The 27846-nt window shown below is 36.1% G+C and overlaps 2 protein-coding genes across 9 annotated transcripts; both read left to right on the top strand.

The window, feature by feature from the left end:
• The first annotated feature begins 1884 nt into the window (after window positions 1–1884).
• LOC129799198 (mitochondrial import inner membrane translocase subunit Tim22) lies at window positions 1885–2887 on the top strand. The gene is made up of 4 exons (XM_055842887.1): window positions 1885–2112; window positions 2175–2299; window positions 2359–2625; window positions 2693–2887. The coding sequence occupies exons 1-4, from the start codon at window positions 2000–2002 to the stop codon at window positions 2773–2775; spliced, it is 588 nt and encodes a 195-aa protein (XP_055698862.1). The 5' UTR covers window positions 1885–1999; the 3' UTR covers window positions 2776–2887.
• A 2941-nt stretch (window positions 2888–5828) lies between these two features.
• On the top strand, window positions 5829–27658 carry LOC129799197 (small G protein signaling modulator 2-like). Of its 8 annotated transcripts, none has more exons than XM_055842884.1 (11): window positions 5829–6351; window positions 6723–6943; window positions 9858–10475; window positions 10529–10677; window positions 14125–14498; window positions 14582–14884; window positions 15081–15970; window positions 16034–16167; window positions 22287–22466; window positions 22535–22812; window positions 23464–27658. In XM_055842884.1, the coding sequence occupies exons 1-11, from the start codon at window positions 6306–6308 to the stop codon at window positions 23547–23549; spliced, it is 3279 nt and encodes a 1092-aa protein (XP_055698859.1). In that variant the 5' UTR covers window positions 5829–6305; the 3' UTR covers window positions 23550–27658. The 8 variants fall into 8 exon arrangements, with proteins under 8 accessions (XP_055698859.1, XP_055698855.1, XP_055698860.1 ...); XM_055842880.1 differs by having other exon boundaries at window positions 14558–14884; XM_055842885.1 differs by having other exon boundaries at window positions 6720–6943; window positions 10550–10677.
• The last annotated feature ends 188 nt before the right edge of the window (window positions 27659–27846 follow it).

Genomic DNA, 27846 nt, shown 5'->3' with positions numbered 1-27846 from the left:
ACTTAAATGCACTAATACTCATCTGAAAATGCAACTATTTGAAATATCATGTCTCACTACACGCCCAATAATTATTGTTAATTACAACTATTTGTGAGGTGGAAGCTAACTCGCGACTTAAGCCAATTTAGGCGATTCTAATGATTAATTCTTGTTGTTATACTTGAATTGTGAAGTAAATTTAAAAGTAGTTTCACTTTCAAAGGACTACTAGTGTATTTCAGTAAAAATATCTGCATAAAAAACCCACGAAAATTTTGTAAGTGCCAGAAAATGTTAAGCCTTGTGTGTCAGGAACTGACTTGGCTATGAACGACCTTAGTCGTCTCTGGACTTTAGTCGTAAGTGTATCCAGGACATTACTCTTACTTCTTGATACTTTCGCAAGGTGGCTCAAGTACATCCTGTTTGAATTCCGAAGTGCTCAAGCAGTGTCAAAATGTGATGGTCTTCACATGTTTTCTGAGGTAAAAAAAAAAGAAGAACGATGCTTAATGTTCTTGTCCCATTATTTAATTACTCCATAATCACTGAGTAACTCTTTCGCCAGCTTCTCAGTAAAACTTCGTTCTGCAATTCCGCAATTTTTCTTCTTCTTCCTTTTTTAAGGGTCATTAATCGCTAGCCGCACTAGCGATCGTACCGGCGATTAACCAAAGTTATCAAAATTTGTCTCGAGTAAGCGGAATCTCACACCCGCTATTTAATGGCTGCTTCAGAGACGGTTATTTCGAATCACCACATTTTATTGCAAAAATTGTGGAATATTATACTTCTTGAGGTGAAAAGAATAATTATCTCAGAAATAATAAATAATTTTATTGCTGAAAAATCGGTGCCGAACATGTTTTTTTTTTAAGACATCATGGAACGGTACTTTCATAAATTATTTCAAAGATAGCTCCTGCGGGTATGCAATTTTCCTGTTCCATAGGAGTAAATTCGAGGGCTTTTTTTTAGAATCCTGAAATTTTCTTTCAAATGCTGAACTCCGTGTATTTGAAAAAAAATCTAAATATAGACCTTATAAGTGGAGCTCAGAAGCAAAATTGAACATATCCTATGCTTTAGCCATAGGATATGTTCAATTTTGCCTCATAGCTCCACATAAAACAGTTAAATAAATCTGTTAAATTTGACAAAAGCTAAGTTTTTTGTTTAAAGATACGAACCGGTTGATCTTCTACGCTAAGGCGGCGATGGTCGCTAAAATACTACAACGTACTAATTTCCCTCTCTTGTGTTACTCATTATATCGCTCCTTGGAAATTACAAGGGACCAACTCACTTTTTGGCGATTTTGAGGTTTTAATGCACTGAGACAGAGAATTTAATAAAATTTCAGATGGTATGAGTCAATAAATTTCGTTATTAGAAAAGTTTTTCAAAATTTTACTCTTTATGATTGCTTGCGCGGTTTTGTTTGAAGTCAAGGGGCACAAAATAGATTTATCGTTCAAATTTTTGTGAAACAAGGAACTAACTCAAGCAAGTTGATCCCTTGTCATTCTAATTTCATGAAAATTTGCGCATCATTTAGAATGACAAAGAACTAACTCATAAAAAAACATATTTTAAAAGGTAAAAATATGTATGTTTCGATGTTTATAATAATGCTCATACAAATAGAAATGAATTAAATTATTTTTATTAACATACTTAATTGAGATAATTATTTATACAAAGTTGAATCTTTGATGCTGTCTCCTGAAAAATGGCTCAGATTGAGTTGACCCCTTGTAATTTCCAAGGAGCGATATATATTACTGATGCATTAAAACCATCTATCATTATTATGATGGATTTTATTTATTTATAGTACTTTTTCAATTTATATGAATAAATGTTTAGTACGCCCGAGGCGATCATCCCTTTAAATTCCCCTAAGTTCACCTCTGTTGTGACGTCATCGACGCATGGCGGTGTGTCAAGTAAACAACCCTGCAGGGAAGTGTTTTCCGTGCAATTTCTTGTAAAATTTGTATAAAATCTTGGAAAAATGCTGCCGAATCCTGCTGCAGTGAAGCCCAAGGAAGGTGGTTCGAAGAATGTCTTCTTCGACAATGACGATTTGGACTCAATGGCCAAGCATTTCATCGGAAACATGCAGAGGTTAGGAACTCTTGAACACATTCATCCTCCGGATATCTTCTCAATTTAGCTGTATTTTCCAGATATCGAGAGAACGTGGTCATTCCCAAGAACCTAGGCCCAGTGAAAATCATGACGAATGAGGAAAAAATGGTCCAAAATGCTATGGACAGCTGTACATTTAAATCTGTGATGGCTTGTGTAATGGGTAAATTTTCCCGGGAAATATTTACCGGAAGCGAAATATTAAAGAATTATCTTTTACAGGATATGGTCTGGGTGCTGCCATTGGTCTCTTCAGTTCCTCCGTCAACCCCAATATCGCTACACCAGGTGTTCCTGAAAAGCAGCAAACAGCCCGTGAAATCTTCCGGGAGATGCGCACAACAACTCACGGCTATGCCAAGAATTTTGCCCTCATCGGGGCTGTTTTCTCGGCTGTGGAGTGCACAATTGAGTCCAGCCGTGGGAAATCCGACTGGCGCAATGGTACCTATGCGGGCGCGATAACAGGTGGCCTAATCGGTGTACGAGGTACGAGCTCTGTAAATCAGCCCAAAGTACAGAAGATGTTCTAATGCTCTCTTATTCTCTCTTGCAGCTGGCCTGAAGGCGGGAATTGTTGGAGCTGCTGGCTTTGCGGCATTCTCAACAGCTATTGACTACTACATGAGGCATCGATAGCCAGGGTCAAGTCAGCCAGGTTGCCTCCAAGCCCATAAAACCTCATTAGAAATTATTTAATTTAGATAGAAGCTCTTTGAAAGAAAAATAAAAAAAAATTGTTGCAAGAGAATTTATCTTACTTTCTCATAATTTTCCACTTAGAGAGCTTTGCGAGAGAGAATTTGTGGGGGAGCAAAAGAAAACCAATTGATAAGTCTGCATTTGCTTATTGTAAGTGAGATTCTTATTGTGTGTGAATGAGGTTTGAGTATGAACTTACTTATACGATTTGTTAGAGGGCGCCACCACCGTCACCACTGACTGACTTGACAGCCCTAAAAAAAACTCTCATGCCAGTGGCCTACATGATTAATCATTATCTATATCGCTAACCTTTGTTAGATTCAGACGCTCTGTAAATTAATTCTAACCTCTGTCATTTTCTAAATAAAGTTGAAGTGCTGTATCTACACTGAGAAAAAAAAGAGGGTGCGATTAACTTTTTTTCCTCATAACTTTAACACTTTTTAGGTGTAAAAATATATCAACATTTTTTAATGTTAATTTTACACCTTTTTAAGAGTAAAATTAACATGAAAAAGGGTAACTTTAATACCCAATACAGCCAATACACCTAAAAAGGGTAATAACGTATGGCCAGTGAAATCTGCACAAAAGTTTGAAGGCTTAAAAAAAAATTAAAATGTATACCAGTCACTTTTATACCACTTTACAGTGTTGCCAGATGTGTTCTTAACATGACATAAAAGTTTTGCTAGATTTAGTTAGGAAACATGGCTCCCACAAATAATACTGAAGAGCATAGACGAAAATTAGTTTGTAATTTTCAGGACAGTCATCCCACATTGAATAAATCTGAAGTCGTAAAACATTTTGTGACTATGGGAATATCGCGAAGGAGTATTTATAGCATCCTGTCGAACTATGGAAAGCGAAAAATCACTACACGAGCTAAGGGATCTGGAAATTTTAGCACCCTTAGTCAATCGAAGTCAACATCCAATAAAGTTGCAAAGTCATACCGTGAGCTTGGTAACAAACTTGAATGTAGCAAAACAACGGTGAAGAAGTATCTGGAGTCTATGGGAATCAAGAGGAGAACCAGAAAACCGAAGCCAGCTGTCTCAGAAACTCAGGAAAAGACTCAGAAAATTCGTTTGTCTCTTTTGATCCAAAATGTTTTTCACGCTCAGAACGACATTGTTTGTGTCATGGATGATGAGTCCTATTTCACCATGGATGGTAGTAAGTGGCAGGGGCAGTATTATTATGCACGTGACGACAATGTAGACAAGAAAGATAAGTACGTTGAGCATACTAAGTACCCGAAAAAGGTCCTTTTGTGGCTTGCAATCAGTCCTGCTGGAATGTCTGAGCCCGCGTTTCTCACAAAGAGTCTAACGCAAAATTTTGACGTCTATATCAGAGATTGCTTGCCTAAGCTGGAAGGAAGCTTTCATCAATAAGTATCATCGAAGGAACAATGTGATCTTCTGGCCAGACCTAGCACCCAGCTATTACTCAAGGAAGACAATGAACACATTGGAGGAACTTCACATACCTGTTGTCAAGAAGGAAGAAAGCTCCCCCTAACGTCCCCCAATTGGGGCCTATTAAATCATTTTGGGCTAATATTAAGTGAAAGGTGTATGCCCGAAACTTTCGACCCAAAACCGAAGTCACGCTGATGGGAAAAATAAAACGAGAGTTGAAGAAGATGCCAACATCCACATTTTCGACATCAATGGCGGAAGTTCCCCGAATGTGCCGAAAAGCTCATCGGATCGGACCGGATTTTTTCCTGAAATAAGTTCATACATATACCTTTCAAAACATGTAAAAAAAAGTTGTAATAAAACTATGTACAAATATTAGAAAATTGTGTTTGAACTTTGTGCAGATTTCACTGGCCATACGTTAATTCTCTGAAATGAACTTCCTAAGGACAGGAAACGGCGGCTTATTCAAACCTTTTCGGCATCTTAGATTGCTTTTTATTTTTTTTCCTTCCCTTACTCTCATATGTGTATAAGGGAAGAGCACCAGCGATCGGCAGTGTTCCTCGAATCGTCAGGTTAATACCACATTGTCGCTCCAAATTAAATGATTTTTTTTTAAAATTATTAGCTACTTTCTACCATTTAAGTCTCACAAGAATACAGTTCATTAACTCAGACTTAATTTATAAAACCAATTTTCCCTGAAACTCCTGATTAAATTCCTGACGATCCGAGGTACAGAGTGCAAGTTTGCAATTACACATATTTTTTATTAATTTATTGTAAAAATTAAAAATTAAAAAGCACAGATACAGTTAAAGGGATCACTAATGTATCAATTAGCAAACATAAAAATACCAAATAATGTTTTGAGGATTATATTTTCAACTAAATATCAAGCATGTCTCTTAACATTCCGATCCGGGGTACTCTTCCCTTATCTTATTTCTGTCTTTTGATGCAGATGGCTCATACAACCTGAGCAAGAGTTTTCCACCGTTTAACTCTGGAGGTTGGTTACCAACGCTAAGACGGCGGTAGCCGCTATCACATAAACATTGAAGTCTTTGTACACTTATATCTCTGTCTAAATTTTTGCTTTCAAGAGCTCTAGCTCAAAAGCCGTATTTGAAATAAATGAAATGAAATGAAATGAAAATGAATTCAAAAAAACAAGTGAAGAGGAAGCAACCTCGGGGCAGATCCAGGACATGATGGCTGAAACAAATTCAGGACCTTGCCTTGGGTCATTTTGGGATCGACTCCGAACACCTTTCTGGAGTATCGGAGGAGCGGTCCTAGGCCCGCAACCCAAATAGGGGTAAGCGTTTGAAAAAAAATCCAATGAAAAATTTCCGTTGCTATATTCTTGGGAGAGTTGGGAGTTCAAGTTATGCTCCTGATCTATTCTGAGGTCTCCCTGATACTCCTCATTTTCCGCGTCGATTGCAAAAGGTGAGACACAAGAATGTCACATAACTGGGAGGAAGGCCACAGGGGAGAGAATTCATTTGTAAATTCCTAGCATAGAGTGTTCAACAGTCAGGCGCAATATTGATTTCCAGTGTTGAGAGAGAGAGTGTGTCCAGAGGCAAGAGTTAGCCGTATTCAGTGTGTGGTGAGAATTGGCTGGATTCCTTGGAAAAGTGAAGGCAAGAAGAAGAAAAAAAATTGTGATCTGGTGGAAAAGGGCGTTTTGTGTGACGCAAAATCATCCAGAGGGATTTTCCGTGTTCACATCAGGCACCAACATTCATCCCAAAACATCAATGCTACGACCAAATTGACTTTTTTTCTATCATTTTCCGGGGTGTGTTCTCCCAAGACTCTTCTCACACACATCAAATGATATTCGTGCCTGAGGAGCAAGGAAAAATTTTTCATCGTCTCTTCCGGCTGGGGAGTTTTTCCACCAACGACAACCAACATATGAAAGGTGATTTTGTGGTGTTATCTGTGAATTTATCGCACATTGGTGACTGTGGAGGCTGCACGGGGCCCACTAAAGCCCAGATTTATTGAAACATTATGGAGAAAGTGGCTGGAAAAGTGCTCAACATGTCTGGTCAAACAGGTGCGTATCGTGAGATGATGGAAGATGGCTCAAAAAGCAAAAAAAAAATGGTGAATATGCCTGAGTTGAGCGTCCCATTTTTCCCCCGAAAAAAAAAATGTTTTCACGCTAATCCATCCATATACATATTAACTCCCACCCACCCCCAGCCAATCATTTCCAATATCATCGATTTTTCTGCTATCAGTGCGTCCAAATAGAATAGACACAAGAGCACACACATTTTATGGCAAAGAAATTAAATTGTGGGTGTGGGAATACGACATATAATAAATTCGGGTCATAGACTGCGTGGAAGCTCTCCCCAGTCGTAATGATTTCCCATCTCTCATCCCATATTGCCATCTTGTCTGCGGCACTGGCTCCAGCAGATTCCAATGACTACAAGGAGCGCCTCATAGCGTCCGTGAAGAGAGAAGTGAAGCAGGTGATGGAAGAAGCTGTAACCAGGAAGTTCATCCATGAAGAATCCGGATCAGTCACTTCCCTATGTGCTTCCGTTGAGGCATGCCTCAGTCAAGGACTTCGTAGACGTGCACTTGGACTCTTCAAAACATCATCAACTACGGCTTTGTTGCACAAGGTCGCAAAGGTACAAATAAAAAGTCCTTCACCTTCCTTCCTTGACATTCAACAGGAAATAATTCTCTTATACCAGACGGGAAATTGACTTTGCAACCCATTACTTTTGCAAACAAATCCATGCGTTTAATTCGTTTAATTGCAAACTTAAGCTCAATGAGAAGTTCAGAAAAAAAAATTTCTTTTTCATTGAGTATAAGTATAAAAAATTAATCAATATTACTGCCAGAACTTGTTGAAACAGGTGAGAAAGGTAAGGGAAAAGAATCGTGATTTATGTAAAATTCTCAAGAACTCAACGTAATGTACAGTGTACAAATGACCATTAAATAATCAAATTTATTTAGTCATACAAATTTTGCCAAAAGGATATTAAAGTGATTTTCAATTTACCTGCAACAATATTAGGTGTTACCTAGGGGAAAGTGTTCGAATAATGTGAATTTCTTTTGTTTTTCGTAAGAGAATTACACTAAATTATCACAGAATTATCAACGATTGATGGTAAGCTAACTAATACGTAACAGAAATGTGTAAATGTCTTAGGAAAACTAAACGAAAATTCACCTTATTCGAAGGCATAAACTTTCGAAGGGAGAGTACTTTCCCCTATTTTTGTAAAGACAGAGATTTTTACTGGACAAGAATTAAGATTTTTCTGATATTTTTTTCATTTTTTTGCTGCTAATTTTTATTATTTTATTGCTCATTTGTTTTTTCGTCATAAACTATGGTTAAACGGGTTAAACTAGGGTAATAGGAGAGGGAACCTATGCAGCTTCGTACAGAAAATTATGTCTAAGTTTCAAGATTATTTAATAAATGCAACACAAACCGAATTAATTATACCTATATTTAAAAAAAATCTTACTTATTAGGTTCGTAATCCCACTTCACAAAATTCCTGGAAATCCTTAGATTTTCCTCTACAGGAAAATGAAAATTTAGTGACAATTTTTACAAAACTGCCCCGGTTTGGTCAGTTTCGTACAAAATTTGGCTACCTATGTACGCTATATTTTCACCGTAAACACTACACCGGGCACAAAAATTTTCACATTAGTGTTTAGATAGAACTTTCAGCCACTTGTTTTAATAGTTTACAGGAGATATCTTGCGTTTTACAATTACTTTTAAGGAATTTTTCTAAGAGATGTTTTTGTGATACTTGGAAAAAATTTTTTTGCACTGCATTCTGACAGTCAATTATGTGTGCCCCATAAAAAAATCCTCCCGAAGGAAATTTCATCAGGGGATTTTCTATAGATATTTCACCAGGTTACCAAAGGAATTTTTCTCTACAAGTCTCCAAGATTACCCATCATAGGAGTTCGAGTGGAATTGCTTGAGAAATTACCCACTGAAGAGTGGAAATTTCTCGGAAAACATGGTGACTTCCTAGGGAATTTCAATGGAAACCCTTGATAAATTTCTATGTGCAATTTTCTTTATCGTTCTTTAAGATTTCCCACCGAAATTTAGATATTTACGTCATGTTTTTTCTCCCTAAAACATGGAATCTCTGGAAAAGTTATCCCGCTGAGGTGTCGACAGTTTCCAAAGAGATCCCTCGAAAAATTCCCTCGGAAAATATGGCTGGCTCCTATTGGATTCCCGATGAATTCAAGGGAAGATTTTATAGTGAAGTTTTCACCGGAATTCTTGGGGATTTAAAGGGGAAATTTTTCCTAGTGATTGGAAAAAGTCCCTGGCCATTTCTAGAGGATTTCTCCAAATTTTCCGAGGAAAAGTCTTCGAATTTTCCAGACCACTCTCAAAGATTTCCCAGAAAAATCGAGGAAAAAATTCCTTCCGGAGATACATGAAAATTCCGTGGCGAGTTTAGGGGAAATCCTGGGGGAAATTCTGTAAAAGTTAAGCTTATACTTCGGGCGAGATGGTTTTCAGGTTGTAAATTTCAACATCGAATATTTTATAAATGAATAGGGGAATTGATTCAAGCAGCAGTGTGAGGGAATACTATACATATGAGTCATCAACTGAGTAACAAAAGGAATAAGGTAAAAAAAGGGAAAAAATGAAGAGACCTAAAAGAAATAGAAATACACAAGAAATAATGAAAGAAAAAAAATTAAAAAAGCAAGAAAAAATGTGGGGATTTTTATGGCTTTTCCCAAGGATTTTCCTGAGGATTATCCTCAAGTTTTTCCGATCTTTCCCGAAGAGTCCCAAGGATTTCTTTGAGAAAAGTCCCATAGTTTTTCCGGCTCTTGAATTTTCCAGAGGAGTATCGATTGGTAAAATCTCTCAATTTTCCTCACAATTCTCGAAAAATTTCCCGGAATTTCCTTAAGAAAAATCCTTGTTTTCCTGTGCAATATTATTGAATTTCTTAAAAAGAGCCTGAGGAATCTTCTCCCCCGAGGCGGAGAAAATTCCCAGGAAAGTTTACTGATGAAATGTAGACCCGGTAAACTCAAATACTCCGTGCAATTATGCCAAAGTCCTTCAGGGAAGTTTCAAGTTAAGTACTAAGTGATTTTAGCGAATAATGATGCTATTCCATTTTAGTACATGACTGTTTTCAAGTGCTTCTGCATTATCGACTTATCTATGTATTGGTTCCCGTCTCGACTGTTTTCCCCCGTCCTTTTTGTGTCTCCAAAACCACAAAACAGTCATGACAGGAACCTACAAAAAGAAAAGTCGATAATGCCGAGAGAGACTTGAGAACAGTCATGTGCTAAAAAAAATGACCAGGAGAAAAATGTCCCTTTCCATTTTTACTAGAATAGTACCATAAAGCACGCTTCGTGTCGTTGCGTTTTGATATTTAAAGTCCTAAAATTGGGGAGAGATACTTTGGGAAAGTTTAAGCCCGATTTAAGGACATGACATTATGAGAGGATTGTTTCTTCCCTATGCGAATTTCCTCGAAAACTAAGATTATGCCAACACTTTAGCACTGCAACGAGGCAGCTTACATCAGCAAGAAAGTCCTGGAGATTGAACATGCTGATCCCAACAAGAGATCCTCCTCCAGTGGCGATAGCACTAGCAAACCGCCAATCCTGAAAAAGAACAGTAGCAATTCTGTGTCCACGACAACCCCTCCGGCCACGGTTCAGCCTACAGTGAAGTATCTGTGGATTCGTTTGGCGCTGTATGAGAAGAAACTCTCCAGGATCATTGATCACCTCGTGACAAATGCTCCACGCTACTATGAGCGCGATTCTCTAGTCGCTGATCCGGATTATGGGTCAATTCTGAGTTCACTTCTTGTGGGTCCATGTGCTCTGGAGTATTCCCGCACAAAGACTGCTGATCACTTCTGGACAGATCCACCAGCAGATGAACTAGTTCAACGTCACCGAATCAGTTCCAGTCATCCAACTCCACCATCCTGTCGACGACCAATCCTCAATTTCAAACGAAGTCTCCATACAAGCTCCGAGGATGGAAGCAGTAGCTCATTCAAGTCCACAGCATCAGCAACTGTGGCTAAGGATTACGTGGAATCACTTCACCAGAATTCTCGAGCTACTCTTCTGTATGGCAAGAACAACGTCTTGGTCCTTCCTGTGAGTACATCTCGACTATTTGTGATTCTTTCAAAATAGTCTTTTAATCAAAGTATCAATTTGAATCTCTCCAGAAGGACGTTAAAGATGAACCGATGCCAGGGTACTTGAGTCTCCATCAAACTGCATACTCCCTCACAATTAAATGGACACCAAATCAATTGATGAATGGATATACCGAGTCAGAAGCAGTGGACAAAAGGTCAGTTTGAAAAGACTCTATACACAAATTGTTCTGAGAACTATATTATATACCAAGTTCTATTCAATAAGTCTTCTGCATGAATCCAACATTGATTTTGACCTTTTGAAATTCCATCTCTCGCAATTACCGCGGGGATTAGAGAAAATCCACAGGAATTACTCAAGCAGTTTATTACTTTTCCAGAACTTGCAAAGGAGAACAATTAATTCTTACATTTTCAGATAGCTTCGATAGCTTCTTTTGGTATTTCTGTGTTTGATTAGAAGTTGATTAAAAGGAATGACCTGCAATATGCTCAGATAAGCTCACGGTAGTTGAAAACATCAATCTCAGCTACAATAACGTAAAATTTAATTGAATTTATTAGCTTAAAAATATTGGTAAACGAATTTTCTAAAATCGATTAAATCGGTTTCAGTACCTCTAGCGGTGAATCCGTGAAGTTTCGTTATCCTGAAAAGTTGTAGCATAACAAGACCTTTCCAAATCAAGATTCAGAATCAACTTCTGATAATTAAAACCGGAGCTATTGCGAATTTAAGATTCATTTTTGAAACCAAAAAGCGTTTTGCTTCGCATTGAAGATCGATACCCTAATAGTAAGTTAGCAATGCCTGAGGAAACGATGCATAATTACGAATTTTTCTCTTAAACTTTACTTCGGGCAAGGAAATTCCTATTGATTAGGGTCGAATGAACACTTTTTCGACAGGGAACCCCTATTGACACTTTTGTCAAAATGTTGAAATGTTTTAAATGTAGGGTAAATGTCCTAATTCAAAACCATTTCCAGACGCTTCAACTTTGACAGCAGATTCAACACATTAAGTTCATATTTTTTCTGAAGAGAATTACATAAATTTGCTCCTTGACTTTTCTAGAATGTTACCGTTTAGTAAAAATTCTTTAGATATAATTTGAAAACTTCTTAAATACAAGAAAAATACGCGAGCGTAAAATGCTTCTATTGGAAACATATTAATCCAAATGGAGACAAGGGAAAGTTTCTAATTGGAGACAAACTGTGTAAGTGAAGCCGCGATGAAAGGCTTCAAAAACCTTGTTGAGTTGCTATTGAGCGCAGAATTTATTCTTATTCCTGGTCTTTTCTCCTTTTCCATCTAAAACAATAAGAAAATCTTTCCAAAAAATCATATTTCCAGGGTTTTCTATTGAAGCATTTGCAGACACTTCAGAAAAACCCTTTTTGTTCACGAAATAGGTAATTATTTCATTTGAAAACTTCACGTACCGTTAGCAATAAAGATAAGCACTTAATTTAACTAAAATTAGCCAGAAATATGACATAAATGTTGAACAAAACGAACAAACAACAGTCATCTCATTGTGTTTTTCATTGGAAAACATGGTCGATCGATGAAAAATTCGATGGTGAAAAGGTACACTTTTAATTTTTCTGAGAAATTAACAAATGAAAATTTGTGAATATGAATGGATTTTTCGCTTTATTTGGAGCAAAATTAACTAAATAATGAAACTGTGGTATAGAAAATATATAAATATAATAATTTAGTACTGTATTTACTGTGAAGAATAGATAGGATTCTGGAGAGCTAGGTAGATTTTGCCATTCTGTTTTACCTAAGGTTGGAGTTAGAACGTGGTTTAGAGCTTGTGGAAAATTCTCTAGAACAGAAATTGTGCTAGTTAGTAGAATAGCTAGCAATCATACCAAAGTAAAAGTTCATTTTGGTGTCCTCAGTAGATCAGTGGATAGAGTAGTGGCTCTATGACTGCGAGGTCTCAGGTTCGAGACTAGGCAGCTGGAGATTTTTCAGCTGTTCTAGTCTTGAATTTGTCCAGTGAATGAATGGAAAAGTCGTGCCAATGTATTGAAAATGTCCCGCTTAAAAAAGAGAAGTTGGCATAGGATATAAGTTTCGACATGCAGAGTTCAGTCGAATGCAAATACACATTCACTGCCCGGATCCATAAACCGGTTGAGGAAGGGTTGAACAGGAGAATGGGGAGTGCATAATTGGCCCAGATAAGTGGCCTAGCTGCAGCGATTCCGAAAGGAATATAACCGACTCATAGAAAAACCTTAAATCTCAATCTTAAATGTTCATTTGTAAGGATTGACATTAGTTACCCTCAATTCTGTAATCCAATCAGTATATGGATGTAGATCATGTTATTTGTTTTCGTCCCTTTAGTAACTAAAGTGTAACGGACTTACTGGCAAAATGCTAAGAGTGTTAAATAATTTTATCAAAGAAAATGACATTATGTTGTAGGTAGGGGGTAGTTCTGAGGTTCAGTACCAGGCGTATACAGATGTTTTGAGTTTAAACTAGGTCGTCTATTTTGAAGGCCGGTGCTGGGAGGGTTTCTCCCAGATTAGCCGAGTTCTTTATATTTAGAATGTGAAGTGAACCGTGGAATTTTAATGATTTGGCGGGGTATCTGGTAGCTAGACGGTTCCTAATTCTTATGGTCCGGCAAGGTCAGACAGTCCAGGACCTCGGAAACTATCTGAGCTACGACAAAATAATACTTATATATATATATGTTAGGAAAGAAAACCTCTTATAGGCCCAGTTCTAACATCCTGAAATTTAAAGCCGATCTATGTGATAGGACCTGAGTTATAGAGAAAAATAAATTAGGTTGTTTTCCAAAATGACGGAAAAAGGTAGGGACATGGATCTAATAGCATCAATTTCTAGGTAACTATCAATATTTAACTTTTGCCAAAAATAACTTTCAGATATTTCTTCCGTTCTCTCGGGCAGAATGTATCGATCGGGAAGAGGACGATTCTCGATTTTAAGTATCATATTCGTGATTTGAATGACAAAGCTTGGCTCGAGTTCACCTAGGACTAGAGAAGCCGAGATACTAAAGAATCTTAAACCAACACTCAATCCAAACCTAGAAAAGATTTTAAAGTAATCTATCTTAGACAGTCCTTGTAAACTTAATTAGGAGCTAAATTTGCAAAGTCACAACTTTGAATTTTCAAAAGAAATTGCGAATAAAACGGAATCAGAAAACCCAATATCCTAAACTTTTAAAATAGAATATAAATAAAAAATTACGAAGGAATAACGAACTGGAAAAAATGAATTTTACCCATGGTTCAGATTCATAAAGGGACATAGAAATAAATCACTTGGTACGATACTTCCTTCATCCTAGGCTTCAAAACTTTGCAATACTCATACCCTACCTATTCTCTCAAGTTCATCATAAACAATTACTAAGCCAATAATGGAAATTAATAACCAGAAGACTTTATAAAGTTTCCTATCTTATTGAAATTCAAAAAAGTCCACAATACGAAAGGCAACTTGAATGGCACAATAGCATTGAACTCACGAGTTCGTGAACTTGGTAAAGCCCTTCTTCCTCTTTTCCATTGTCCCTTCATTAATCTTTCTGAGAAAAAAGTGTGCGAGTAATATATAATTTTCCATGTAGCTCTTTCTGGGCCTACGCCCTCAATATCAACGTGGATGACATTGTTTACGTGCATTGCCATCAAGCACGTGGAACTGACACAGGTGGCACAATAATCCTCGTTGGTCAGGATGGAGTTCAGCGTCCACCGATTCACTTTCCCGAAGGTGGACACATGGCTTCATTCCTGAGTTGCCTGGAGACTGGTCTCCTACCACATGGTCAATTGGATCCACCACTGTGGTCACAGCGTGGCATCGGGAAAGTCTTCCCACTCCTCAGTCGTGGTCGACGTCGTCCCCTTCCCTCACTCCTCGAAGCTGCAACTTCGGGCGAGGAAACTCCCATTGACTACGTCTTTCGCGTGGTGAACAAAAGCAACCACGAAGAATTCCGTGAGTATTCTCGATCTCCATTGTGCATGAAATCCATATCATGTGTCCTGATTGTCCAGAATTGGTGCCTTCGCTGCTTTCAGTGGCCACTCATTCTATCCTGGACATCGGACGTACCAGTCCACGTCGTCATCAGCTCAGTAGCTGCAGCACCAATGAGAGTAGTGACTGCTCTAGCAAGAGTATGTCCATTGACTCAACCAATCCCGCTCCGGACACCAGTCCTCAGGGAAAGAGTCAGACAGCCAGCATTGCCCTTGTATGCTCAACAATGAGACGCCAAATCATCTCACGCGCTTTCTACGGCTGGCTAGCTTACTGTCGTCATCTCTCAACAGTTCGCACTCACCTTTCCGGTCTGGTCAACGGAAGGATTACGCCAGACGGTGAGTTCAGAACTTACCGTAGATGCGGGTAACTTTGCTAAATTGTTGTTCGGAAGTTTTCCTTCCGAATTTAAGTATCCCGTATCTACGGTACTTCTATAATTTCAATGAAGTTTCCCCAAGTTTCTCGACCAGAACCTCCAGAAACTGTTCAAATTTCTATCTTTCTAATCTTATTAATTTCATTGGGATTCAGTCGGAACTGAAGAGGGCCTGACCAAGAGCGTCTGGGAGGAGATGAATGCAGATGGAGTTGTTTCCGATGACACAGAAGTATACCGATTGGTATATTTCGGTGGAGTGGAACACAGTATCCGGAAGGAAGTGTGGCCCTATCTTCTGGGTCACTATTCCTTCGGGTCAACCGTTGAGGAACGGGCTGAGCTGGATCAGTCCACTCACAATTACTACGAGACTACCATGAGCGAATGGTTGGCTGTGGAGGCAATTGTGAGGCAGAGGGACAAGGAAAAGACTGCCCATGCTGTGGCAAAGTTGAGTTCAGAAAGTGGAAGTGGGGACAAGACAAAGGGTGTCCATCTCGATGGTGAAATGGAGAATGATGTCTTCGAGGAGAATGTCTACTCAGACATCTCCGATGTTGAGGGTTTCGATGACAATGATGCTAATCACATCAAAGAACTCCCCCTGGATCCCAAGAATCCCACATCCCCCAGTGACACTGAACCCCAGCCGGAAGATGAAGAGAAGAAGGTGATGCAGCTGGAAGTGGGAGGTGAAAGTGCTGGAGGGAGCAACAAGAGTTCCCCAACAGCCTCATCCTATGAAACTGTTGGGGCGGAATTTATCGAATTCAGCGATCCCAATTTGTCCAAATTGCAAAGTCCCAGTACGGACAAAGAAGAAGAGGAAGATACAGTTTGTGGTGAAACTTCGGCTCATGTGATAGTCACAAATGCCTCCATTGATGTGGCCAATTTGCCCGAAGGGCTGGCCGAAAAAGAGAAAACTTCTGATCCCATGTCTCCGCTCCCCGAAGAAACTGGTCAAAATTCCCTAGATGCTCTTCAAGAGCCAAAATCCGCCTGTGTCTCTCCAGCCAGTTCCAATGGAGGAATCTACAGTGTAAGGATTTCTAATTGATTTTTTTTCGTTTTTCGAATTAATTTTTTCTTTTCCATTTTCCAGAGTGAATTGCTGGAGCTCTTTGGACTGAATCTCCATCGGATTGAAAAGGATGTCAATAGATGTGATCGAAATTACTATTTCTTCGCCAATGAGAATATTGGGAATCTGGATAAGCTGAGGAACGTCATTTGCACGTAAGCAAACTTTATCAATAGGATTTTTACCCCTTCCCTTAACTCAATATCTTGCTTAGGGAATCTCTAAGACTTACCCATATGGCTTATCTGCTCTAATTTTTTATCAATCACGGTTTTTCGGAAAAATTTAACTTAGGAGTGGATTACTACAGATAAGTGACCTATAGGGTTATCAAAAAGTATTAAAATTGCTCGCTATTTAGGATTTTGAGATCTTCGGGAACTGGGCTAAACCTCCAGTCTGAAGCTGGTCTTAGGCTCATTACGGCTGAACTTTTCTAAATCTTCAATAGTCAAGTGTTTTTGGAAAATATTTACTTAGAGTAGGACATTAAAGATAAAGATTTTGTATGCCAATCTTTAAATGCGAATATCTCGTAAACTAGAAGAGATAGACCCCCCAAAGTTGGCATCAAAAAAAAATTTTTTAGGCATATTTTGTATGCCAATCTTTAAATGCGAATATCTCGTAAACTAGAAGAGATAGACCCCCAAAGTTGGCATCAAAAAAAAATTTTTTTAGGCATATTTTGTATGCCAATCTTTAAATGCGAATATCTCGTAAACTAGAAGAGATAGACCCCCAAAGTTGGCATCAAAAAAAAATTTTTTTAGGCATATTTTGTATGCCAATCTTTAAATGCGAATATCTCGTAAACTTGAAGAGATAGACCCCCCAAAGTTGGCATCAAAAAAAAATTTTTTTAGGCATATTTTGTATGCCAATCTTTAAATGGGAATATCTCGTAAACTAGAAGAGATAGACCCCCCAAAGTTGGTACCAAAAAAAATTTTTTTTAGGCATATTTTGTATGCCAATCTTTAAATGCGAATATCTCGTAAACTAGAAGAGATAGACCCCCCAAAGTTGGCACCAAAAAAAAATTTTTTAGGCATACAGTAGAGTCTCTTAAATTCGAACGCTCGGGGGGTATTTTTGACATTTCTCACCTCCCAAATTCGAACGATTTTTTCAAAACTAACGAAATTTGTGTGAGATTAAATTGTACTTTGAATCAAATTCCCGTACTTTCTCGCAAGTCTTAGTGATAACATACTTCCTTTTCATTTTACACGACCATAATGTATGTAAACATTCAGGAAGAAGCACATAAATATGATTTTCATTCATCAAGAATACGAACTTTCTAACATAACCTCACAATTGACATTTTGAATCCAAACGTCGTTCGAATTTGAGAGATTCAGATTTGAGAGACTCTACTGTATTTTGTATGCCAATCTTTAAATGCGAATATCTCGTAAACTAGAAGAGATAGACCCCCCAAAGTTGGCATCAAAAAAAAAATTTTTTTAGGCATATTTTGTATGCCAATCTTTAAATGCGAATATCTCGTAAACTAGAAGAGATAGACCCCCCAAAGTTGGCATCAAAAAAAATTTTTTTAGGCATATTTTGTATGCCAATCTTTAAATGCGAATATCTCGTAAACTAGAAGAGATAGACCCCCCAAAGTTGGCATCAAAAAAAATTTTTTTTAGGCATATTTTGTATGCCAATCTTTAAATGCGAATATCTCGTAAACTAGAAGAGATAGACCCCCAAAGTTGGCATCAAAAAAAATTTTTTTTAGGCATATTTTGTATGCCAATCTTTAAATGCGAATATCTCGTAAACTAGAAGAGATAGACCCCCCAAAGTTGGCATCAAAAAAAATTTTTTTTAGGCATATTTTGTATGCCAATCTTTAAATGCGAATATCTCGTAAACTAGAAGAGATAGACCCCCCAAAGTTGGCATCAAAAAAAATTTTTTTTAGGCATATTTTGTATGCCAATCTTTAAATGCGAATATCTCGTAAACTAGAAGAGATAGACCCCCCAAAGTTAGCATCAAAAAAAAATTTTTTAGGCATACAGTAGAGTCTCTTAAATTCGAACGCTCGGGGGGTATTTTTGACATTTCTCACCTCCCAAATTCGAACGATTTTTTCAAAACTAACGAAATTTGTGTGAGATTAAATTGTACTTTGAATCAAATTCCCGTACTTTCTCGCAAGTCTTAGTGATAACATACTTCCTTTTCATTTTACACGACCATAATGTATGTAAACATTCAGGAAGAAGCACATAAATATGATTTTCATTCATCAAGAATACGAACTTTCTAACATAACCTCACAATTGACATTTTGAATCCAAACGTCGTTCGAATTTGAGAGATTCAGATTTGAGAGACTCTACTGTATTTTGTATGCCAATCTTTAAATGCGAATATCTCGTAAACTAGAAGAGATAGACCCCCCAAAGTTGGCATCAAAAAAAAATTTTTTTAGGCATATTTTGTATGCCAATCTTTAAATGCGAATATCTCGTAAACTAGAAGAGATAGACCCCCCAAAGTTGGCATCAAAAAAAATTTTTTTAGGCATATTTTGTATGCCAATCTTTAAATGCGAATATCTCGTAAACTAGAAGAGATAGACCCCCCAAAGTTGGCATCAAAAAAAATTTTTTTTAGGCATATTTTGTATGCCAATCTTTAAATGCGAATATCTCGTAAACTAGAAGAGATAGACCCCCCAAAGTTGGCATCAAAAAAAATTTTTTTTAGGCATATTTTGTATGCCAATCTTTAAATGCGAATATCTCGTAAACTAGAAGAGATAGACCCCCCAAAGTTGGCATCAAAAAAAATTTTTTTTAGGCATATTTTGTATGCCAATCTTTAAATGCGAATATCTCGTAAACTAGAAGAGATAGACCCCCCAAAGTTGGCATCAAAAAAAATTTTTTTTAGGCATATTTTGTATGCCAATCTTTAAATGCGAATATCTCGTAAACTAGAAGAGATAGACCCCCCAAAGTTGGTACCAAAAAAAATTTTTTTTAGGCATATTTTGTATGCCAATCTTTAAATGCGAATATCTCGTAAACTAGAAGAGATAGACCCCCCAAAGTTGGCACCAAAAAAAAATTTTTTTAGGCATATTTTGTATGCCAATCTTTAAATGCGAATATCTCGTAAACTAGAAGAGATAGACCCCCCAAAGTTGGCATCAAAAAAAATTTTTTTTAGGCATATTTTGTATGCCAATCTTTAAATGCGAATATCTCGTAAACTAGAAGAGATAGACCCCCCAAAGTTGGTACCAAAAAAAATTTTTTTTAGGCATATTTTGTATGCCAATCTTTAAATGCGAATATCTCGTAAACTAGAAGAGATAGACCCCCCAAAGTTGGCACCAAAAAAAAATTTTTTTAGGCATATTTTGTATGCCAATCTTTAAATGCGAATATCTCGTAAACTAGAAGAGATAGACCCCCCAAAGTTAGCATCAAAAAAAAATTTTTTAGGCATACAGTAGAGTCTCTTAAATTCGAACGCTCGGGGGGTATTTTTGACATTTCTCACCTCCCAAATTCGAACGATTTTTTCAAAACTAACGAAATTTGTGTGAGATTAAATTGTACTTTGAATCAAATTCCCGTACTTTCTCGCAAGTCTTAGTGATAACATACTTCCTTTTCATTTTACACGACCATAATGTATGTAAACATTCAGGAAGAAGCACATAAATATGATTTTCATTCATCAAGAATACGAACTTTCTAACATAACCTCACAATTGACATTTTGAATCCAAACGTCGTTCGAATTTGAGAGATTCAGATTTGAGAGACTCTACTGTATTTTGTATGCCAATCTTTAAATGCGAATATCTCGTAAACTAGAAGAGATAGACCCCCCAAAGTTGGCATCAAAAAAAAATTTTTTTAGGCATATTTTGTATGCCAATCTTTAAATGCGAATATCTCGTAAACTAGAAGAGATAGACCCCCCAAAGTTGGCATCAAAAAAAATTTTTTTTAGGCATATTTTGTATGCCAATCTTTAAATGCGAATATCTCGTAAACTAGAAGAGATAGACCCCCCAAAGTTGGCATCAAAAAAATTTTTTAGGCATATTTTGTATGCCAATCTTTAAATGCGAATATCTCGTAAACTAGAAGAGATAGACCCCCCAAAGTTGGCATCAAAAAAAATTTTTTTTAGGCATATTTTGTATGCCAATCTTTAAATGCGAATATCTCGTAAACTAGAAGAGATAGACCCCCCAAAGTTGGCATCAAAAAAAAGGCATATTTTGTATGCCAATCTTTAAATGCGAATATCTCGTAAACTTTTTTTTCTTTAGGCATATTTTGTATGCCAATCTTTAAATGCGAATATCTCGTAAACTAGAAGAGATAGACCCCCCAAAGTTGGCATCAAAAAAATTTTTTAGGCATATTTTGTATGCCAATCTTTAAATGCGAATATCTCGTAAACTAGAAGAGATAGACCCCCCAAAGTTGGCATCAAAAAAAAGGCATTTTTTTAGGCATATTTTGTATGCCAATCTTTAAATGCGAATATCTCGTAAACTAGAAGAGATAGACCCCCCAAAGTTGGCATCAAAAAAATTTTTTAGGCATATTTTGTATGCCAATCTTTAAATGCGAATATCTCGTAAACTAGAAGAGATAGACCCCCCAAAGTTGGCATCAAAAAAAATTTTTTTGCCAATCTTTAAATGCGAATATCTCGTAAACTAGAAGAGATAGACCCCCCAAAGTTGGCATCAAAAAAATTTTTTAGGCATATTTTGTATGCCAATCTTTAAATTTTCGTAAACTAGAAGAGATAGACCCCCCAAAGTTGGCATCAAAAAAAATTTTTTTAGGCATATTTTGCCAATCTTTAAATGCGAATATCTCGTAAACTAGAAGAGATAGACCCCCCAAAGTTGGCATCAAAAAAAATTTTTTTTAGGCATATTTTGTATGCCAATCTTTAAATGCGAATATCTCGTAAACTAGAAGAGATAGACCCCCCAAAGTTGGCATCAAAAAAATTTTTTAGGCATATTTTGTATGCCAATCTTTAAATGCGAATATCTCGTAAACTAGAAGAGATAGACCCCCCAAAGTTGGCATCAAAAAAAATTTTTTTTAGGCATATTTTGTATGCCAATCTTTAAATGCGAATATCTCGTAAACTAGAAGAGATAGACCCCCCAAAGTTGGCATCAAAAAAAATTTTTTTTAGGCATATTTTGTATGCCAATCTTTAAATGCGAATATCTCGTAAACTAGAAGAGATAGACCCCCCAAAGTTGGCATCAAAAAAATTTTTTAGGCATATTTTGTATGCCAATCTTTAAATGCGAATATCTCGTAAACTAGAAGAGATAGACCCCCCAAAGTTGGCATCAAAAAAATTTTTTAGGCATATTTTGTATGCCAATCTTTAAATGCGAATATCTCGTAAACTAGAAGAGATAGACCCCCCAAAGTTGGCATCAAAAAAAATTTTTTTTAGGCATATTTTGTATGCCAATCTTTAAATGCGAATATCTCGTAAACTAGAAGAGATAGACCCCCCAAAGTTGGCATCAAAAAAAATTTTTTTTAGGCATATTTTGTATGCCAATCTTTAAATGCGAATATCTCGTAAACTAGAAGAGATAGACCCCCCAAAGTTGGCATCAAAAAAATTTTTTAGGCATATTTTGTATGCCAATCTTTAAATGCGAATATCTCGTAAACTAGAAGAGATAGACCCCCCAAAGTTGGCATCAAAAAAAATTTTTTTTAGGCATATTTTGTATGCCAATCTTTAAATGCGAATATCTCGTAAACTAAAAGAGATAGACCCCCCAAAGTTGGCATCAAAAAAAATTTTTTTAGGCATATTTTGTATGCCAATCTTTAAATGCGAATATCTCGTAAACTAGAAGAGATAGACCCCCCAAAGTTGGCATCAAAAAAACATTTTTTAGGCATATTTTGTATGCCAATCTTTAAATGCGAATATCTCGTAAACTAGAAGAGATAGACCCCCCAAAGTTGGCATCAAAAAAAAAATTTTAGGCATATTTTGTATGCCAATCTTTAAATGCGAATATCTCGTAAACTAGAAGGGAGTTGTTTTCAGAAAATTCGAGGAATTCGACCAGCTCTTAAAATATAATATTACAATGGGTTAAATTTATAAAAAAAACGTATTGAAAAAACATGAATTTTTCGAAGCTAGAGTACTCCGAAAGTAACGCGCATTCTCTATCATAAATCTTATGGAATGGTATTCAAAATATTATAAATATTTCAAGGTATGTTTGGGAGCATCTAGATGTAGGATACATGCAAGGAATGTGTGATCTATTAGCCCCAATCTTGGTCATTTTGGACGACGAATCCTTGAGCTATGGATGCTTCTGTCGTCTAATGGAGCGAATGATTGAGAATTTCCCCAATGGAGATGCTATGGACATGCATTTTGCCAACATGAGGTATAGCAACTTTAGTTCCATTAAAAGTTAATACACTTTTCTCAATTTTTTTTTAATCGATTTTTCAGGTCACTTATTCAGATTCTTGATTCTGAAATGTACGATTTAATGCATGCTCATGGGGATTACACTCACTTCTACTTCTGCTACCGCTGGTTCCTCCTGGATTTCAAGCGAGAACTCGTTTATGCCGATGTTTTTGCCACTTGGGAGGCAATTTGGGCAGCTAAGCATGTCGCATCGGGTCACTTTGTCCTTTTCCTGGCCCTTGCTCTCCTGGAAACCTACAGAGACATCATAATCGTAAACAGTATGGATTTTACCGATGTCATTAAATTCTTTAATGGTGAGTTTTTTTTAATGGGATTCAATTTTTTACGTTTTAGCTGTGGTTCTTTCATATTTCACAGCTTTCACTTTCACAGCTATTGCTATTTTGCGATATGTTTTGAAAATCCTGATTTTGGCGAAATAAAACATGTGATATCCTTAAAATATCCATTTTACACCATTGATCCTTAAAGTTTCGAGTTTTTTTGACGTCACGCTGTTTGTACGTCTGTCCGTTCGGCTGTTGTCAGCTCTAGAGGTCAAACGGTAAGAGATAGCGACTTGGGACTTTCAGTAGACCCCTTCATAAGTCGACCCAAGGATCGTCAATATGCCCCGTATTTTCCCCTTACTCCTTTTTATCTTAGTATATTTTTAAAACCTCATTTTAACCGGTTTAGCACGAAGAAAATTCTTATAATGTGTAGAGCGTACGACCCATTCGACAATTGTTAACCCACTCGATGGCTGAAATTATTAATTCTAATGTTCATTTTTATGACAAGCCCTAACCTTCTCCCCTAGGCAGTAAGGATTTTCCTTTTACAACTGAGCTCCGTAAGAGCGTCAAATCGATTTTGAAATAAAGGAAGCACAGCTCCCACAAGCTCATGCGATTTTATCAACGCCTCTAAATACTGAAAATATTTTATTTGTGACTTTTCAGAAATGGCTGAGAGACACAATGCCAGTGAGGTGCTAAAACTTGCGAGAAGTTTGGTACTTCAACTTCAGACCATTATTGAAAATTGAATTTTTCATCCTTCTGTGAAAATATCCTGCCCAATATTGAGGGTGGATGATAAAACAAATTCAGCCAGACAGCTGAGAAAGTCTTCTTTAGTGTGTTTTGTACATAGTGGAGGAGGAAAATAATTGATTATATCTCTAAATGTCACTGTTACCTCTATACCAAAAAACAAAAAAAAAGGAAAAACAAGAAACATTTTACAATGGATCGCTTTTATAAGTTTTCCACAGTGAAAAGAGGCATTCCTCAGAGATTTTTCCACGCTCCATACATTGAGAATGCTTCTGTACCATTTTAAATTTTTGTGAAATAGCATAAGAAAAAAACAAAAAAAAGTAATTGAATATTTATGTTGCTGTTGGAAAAAAAAATACAATTAAAAAAAAAAGAAAATCTATATATAGTGAATTGTTAAAGCACAGAATTATTTTTTTATTCTTAGAACTTATACATCTGTTTATTAAGTAAATTTGTGCATTATATACTGTGTTAATTTTGCCAATGATCATAGTGTTAGCCACTGAATTGAAATGCCAATTTAATTGAAACGTAAAAACGAAAGTTTAAAAAATATATATATTTCTCAATTTCCTGGAAAACCCAAAAAAAAAAAAAATCAACCAAACAGGGCTAGAAATCTATTTTCATATCACAAAATGTGAGAAATGAAATCAATTTGGGAAGAAATAAATTATAATAGACGTTTAAAAAAGAAACTATTTGAAGAAATAAAATTTACTAATATCCCACAATATTGAATCTATCTTTAATAGGTGTTTAGTACAAAAAAAAAGACATTGGAATGAAAGTATATACAAAAAGGACATAATTTTTTAGTGCTGTAACTTTAAAAAATTCCATATTTCTTCCAGGATAATAGTACTGCTTTTTCTAAGTCAGCTCTACCTAAAAATAACTTTAGGCCACGCCCCTTTCAAATGAAAAGGTCATCATTTTCTTCTCAACTCCAAGTGTATCACTTTTATTTCATTTTTGGCAAATATTGTGATAATTATCGGTAAATACACAAAAATCATAAAGCATAAAAAATTACAATCCCAGTGAGCACAGTCAGCTAGAATATGCAGCGTTTTTTAGCTGACTGTGCTCGCTGGGATGTGAAAAAACTTTGCGGGAAATTCGAATTCGTGATTTGAATTCGAAATTCGAATTTGTGATTCGAATTTATGTGAATTCTAAAGGAGAAACTTCCTCCTGAATATTTTTTAGTAGGGGGAGGTGGGGCTACATTGTTATAGGATTTTTTCGCTTATTTCTAGAAACTGGGTTTTAACATGACGTAATTTGGACACACAAAATTATTGTGGATCTAAATAAAATAATTAAAAGGACCAACTTCATTTAGAAATATGCGGAAAAGTCGTATAACAATCTAGCCCCACGGCTCAACGTAGCTCTATCTCTAATGGTTGTTGTATAAGCATTAGATATCTCAACAGCTTTCTTCATCGAATGAATTTCGAATGACTTAGGACGAAAGTGACAAGTTCGAACATCTTGCAGACTTAGTACCCCGTGTCATTTCTTTTTTACAAATCTCATATCGTCGCAAAGGAGAAATCTTTCTCCTGATCGTTTTTTTTAGCATATTGGTGTTCTCAAGTGCTTCTGCATAATAGATTTTTTTTTGTTTTGGTTCTTGTCTAGACTGTTTTTCCTAGTCCTCACTGTGTTCTGAAAACACGAAACAGTCATGACAGGAACCAACACAAAGAACAGACGATTGCGAAGAAGCATTTCAGAATAGTAAAGTACTAAACAAAACGTTCAGCATAAAGATTTCCCCTTTTCATTTTTCAATGGATATTTTCCCCAGTTCTAGTCGTGTTCCAAACCACCAAACAGTCGGGACAGGAACCAACACAAAGAAAAGCCGATAATGCAGAAGCAATTGGGAACAATCATGTGCTAAAAATATATTCATGAGAAAGATTTTCCCTTTTCATTTTTAACTGGAATAGAACTATTACTTATTTTGAGTAATTTTTCAGGAGGCAACATGAAAGATTTCATTAATTTGCAAATTAGGGGAAGTGAGATTATTTTAAACTGTGGAACTACATTGATAGAGGAAAGTACTCTCCCTTCAAACGTTCATGCCTTTGAATAATGTGAATTTCTTTTATTTTCACTAAGAGAATTACACATAATTATTCCGCAATTATCAATAATTGGTGATAAGCTAACTAATATTTAATAAAAATGTGCAAGTCTATTAAGAAAAATAAAAGAAAGTTCACATTATTTGAAGGCATGAACGTTCGAAGGAAGTGTACTTACTCTATACGATTTTTTCGCATATTTTTAAAGAAAGCTGTGCTTTAATGTAATGCCATTTGGTTCTACAAAACAATCGTGGAACAAGCTGAGAAATAGTTTTCCATCGTTTTATTCTCGAGAATGGTTACCGAAACGCTAAGACAGCGGTGGCCGCTATCACACAAACATTGAATTCCTTGAACACTTGTATCTGTTAAAACTTTGCTTTTAAGAGCTCTAACTCAAAAGCAGTATTCGAAATAAATTAAATAAATGGAAAGTCCAGCTTCCTTTACAAAATTGCATAGGTATGAATGTGACCCCACAGCTCAAAATAGCCCCAGCTCCCCCTATTTAAAAATATATTTTGAATTATTTTTAAATACATGACAATCTCAAAATAAATAAGAAAAATAACTATTTGTGCCCCTGTAAAATCGAATAAATAATGCGTGACCCCTTTGAACCAGCCTAACGTTAAATTTGTAGATATAACCTAACCTTGAAGTGCCATGATATACTTTTATTACACATAAAATATGTTTTGCAAAATAGTTTGTAAATGTTTGTGGATATCTACTGAAGACTTAACGAACAACTTAAGGATTTGTCCATTTTCACAAACATTTCTCGTAACATGATTACTTGACGAGCAATGTTTGGTTATTTTCAAAGAATTTGTGCATAAGTAAATGTTTATAAACACCCAGAAAAAATGTTCGTAAAATTTTGTCATTTGTTCGTAAAGATTTGTCAGACAAACAATAAAGTACGAACGAATGTTTGAAAAGGAATAAAAAATACTCGTGAAGTGATCATGTTCCGAACAATGTTTGTGCAATAAGTACAAACTTTGACAAACCTTTTAGTGAATTTTGAGATTCACATTCCGTAAGTCCCCTACAAAGATAAAAATATTTCGTTAAATTGTTCGTAAATGTTTGTGAATTCCCACTGGGGACTTATGAACTGCTCGTAAATCGTATAAGGCACTAAAAAGTTCGTAAAAGTTTGTAATTTTTCATAAACATTGTTTGTAATTATAATCACTTGACGAGCATTTTTTGTTTTTTGCAAACATTTATTTGTATGCACAATTTTGTTTGTCTGATAAAACTTTACGAATAAATGATAACATTTTACGTACGTTTTTTTTGTGTTTTTGTGTTTAGTATGACTCCGTTAGAGTTAACCTCAAAACTTTTAAGTACCTTTAAAGTACAAATCTGAGACATTATTTCAGCGAGTGAAATAGTAATAACAATAAATAATAACTTAGAATATTGCAGAAATACAAAAATCAATGTGTTGACTCTATTGGAGTCGCACTGTATTTAGAAACAAAAGCTCGTGGAAAAGTACAAACTTTTACAAACTTTTTAGTGGATTTATGCAATTTAAAAACATTTCGTAAGTCCTGCGTGGAAATTGATAAACATTTACGAACAATTTAACAAAATAGTTTGTTTCTGTGCACCGTTTTAAGGGTTTTAAGCAATCAGTAATAATTCCTCAAAAGAGGGCGTGGCCTAAAGTTGTTTCCGAGAACTTTGTACTCAAAAAGACCTTTTTTAACTTTTTTTTTTCTTCCAAAATATGGAATTTGAAAAAATGCAGCATTGTAAAGATAAAATGATTTATGTAAGATTGAATGGAAAATGGATAATTATTAAAAAAAAAAAACAAGAAATACCCTATTTTAAAAATACATCTATCGAGAGAAGAACTGTGAAAAAAAATGTTAAGAGACTTCTGTGCGACGAAAATCAATTTGAATAGAAAAAAAAGATGATATATTTGGGAATAAATATCTTGGAGAAAATATTGTAAATAATGTTTTATTTTTTAGATTTAGAAGTTCCCGTTTGAAGACACAACTTACAGAAATCCTCAGTCCGTTTTGTGACCCCATGACCTGTCAACTGCCTACGTAGAATCCCCATGTGCAAATGACTTGGCATCATTTCTCCACTCCTCAACATTGTCACTGTTAATTGCGCGCATCAGAAGCTTCAATTA

This window comes from Phlebotomus papatasi, chromosome 1, assembly GCF_024763615.1.
Source record: "Phlebotomus papatasi isolate M1 chromosome 1, Ppap_2.1, whole genome shotgun sequence".
Lineage (NCBI taxonomy): Eukaryota > Metazoa > Arthropoda > Insecta > Diptera > Psychodidae > Phlebotomus > Phlebotomus papatasi.
Note: the sequence above shows the minus strand (reverse complement) of the source record. Positions and strands in the feature narration are given on the sequence as shown.

What these genes read in the sequence shown, in the direction of transcription:
- LOC129799198 (XM_055842887.1), top strand. Translation starts at nt 2,000, where the DNA reads ATGCTGCCGAATCCTGCTGCAGTGAAGCCCAAGGAAGGTGGTTCGAAG. An exon ending in TTCATCGGAAACATGCAGAG is followed by an intron (nt 2,113 to 2,174) that starts GTTAGGAACTCT and finishes TGTATTTTCCAG; the next exon opens with ATATCGAGAGAACGTGGTCA. An exon ending in TGTGATGGCTTGTGTAATGG is followed by an intron (nt 2,300 to 2,358) that starts GTAAATTTTCCC and finishes TATCTTTTACAG; the next exon opens with GATATGGTCTGGGTGCTGCC.
- LOC129799197 (XM_055842879.1), top strand. Translation starts at nt 6,306, where the DNA reads ATGGAGAAAGTGGCTGGAAAAGTGCTCAACATGTCTGGTCAAACAG. An exon ending in CAACATGTCTGGTCAAACAG is followed by an intron (nt 6,352 to 6,719) that starts GTGCGTATCGTG and finishes CACTGGCTCCAG; the next exon opens with CAGATTCCAATGACTACAAG. An exon ending in ACAACGTCTTGGTCCTTCCT is followed by an intron (nt 10,476 to 10,528) that starts GTGAGTACATCT and finishes TTTTAATCAAAG; the next exon opens with TATCAATTTGAATCTCTCCA.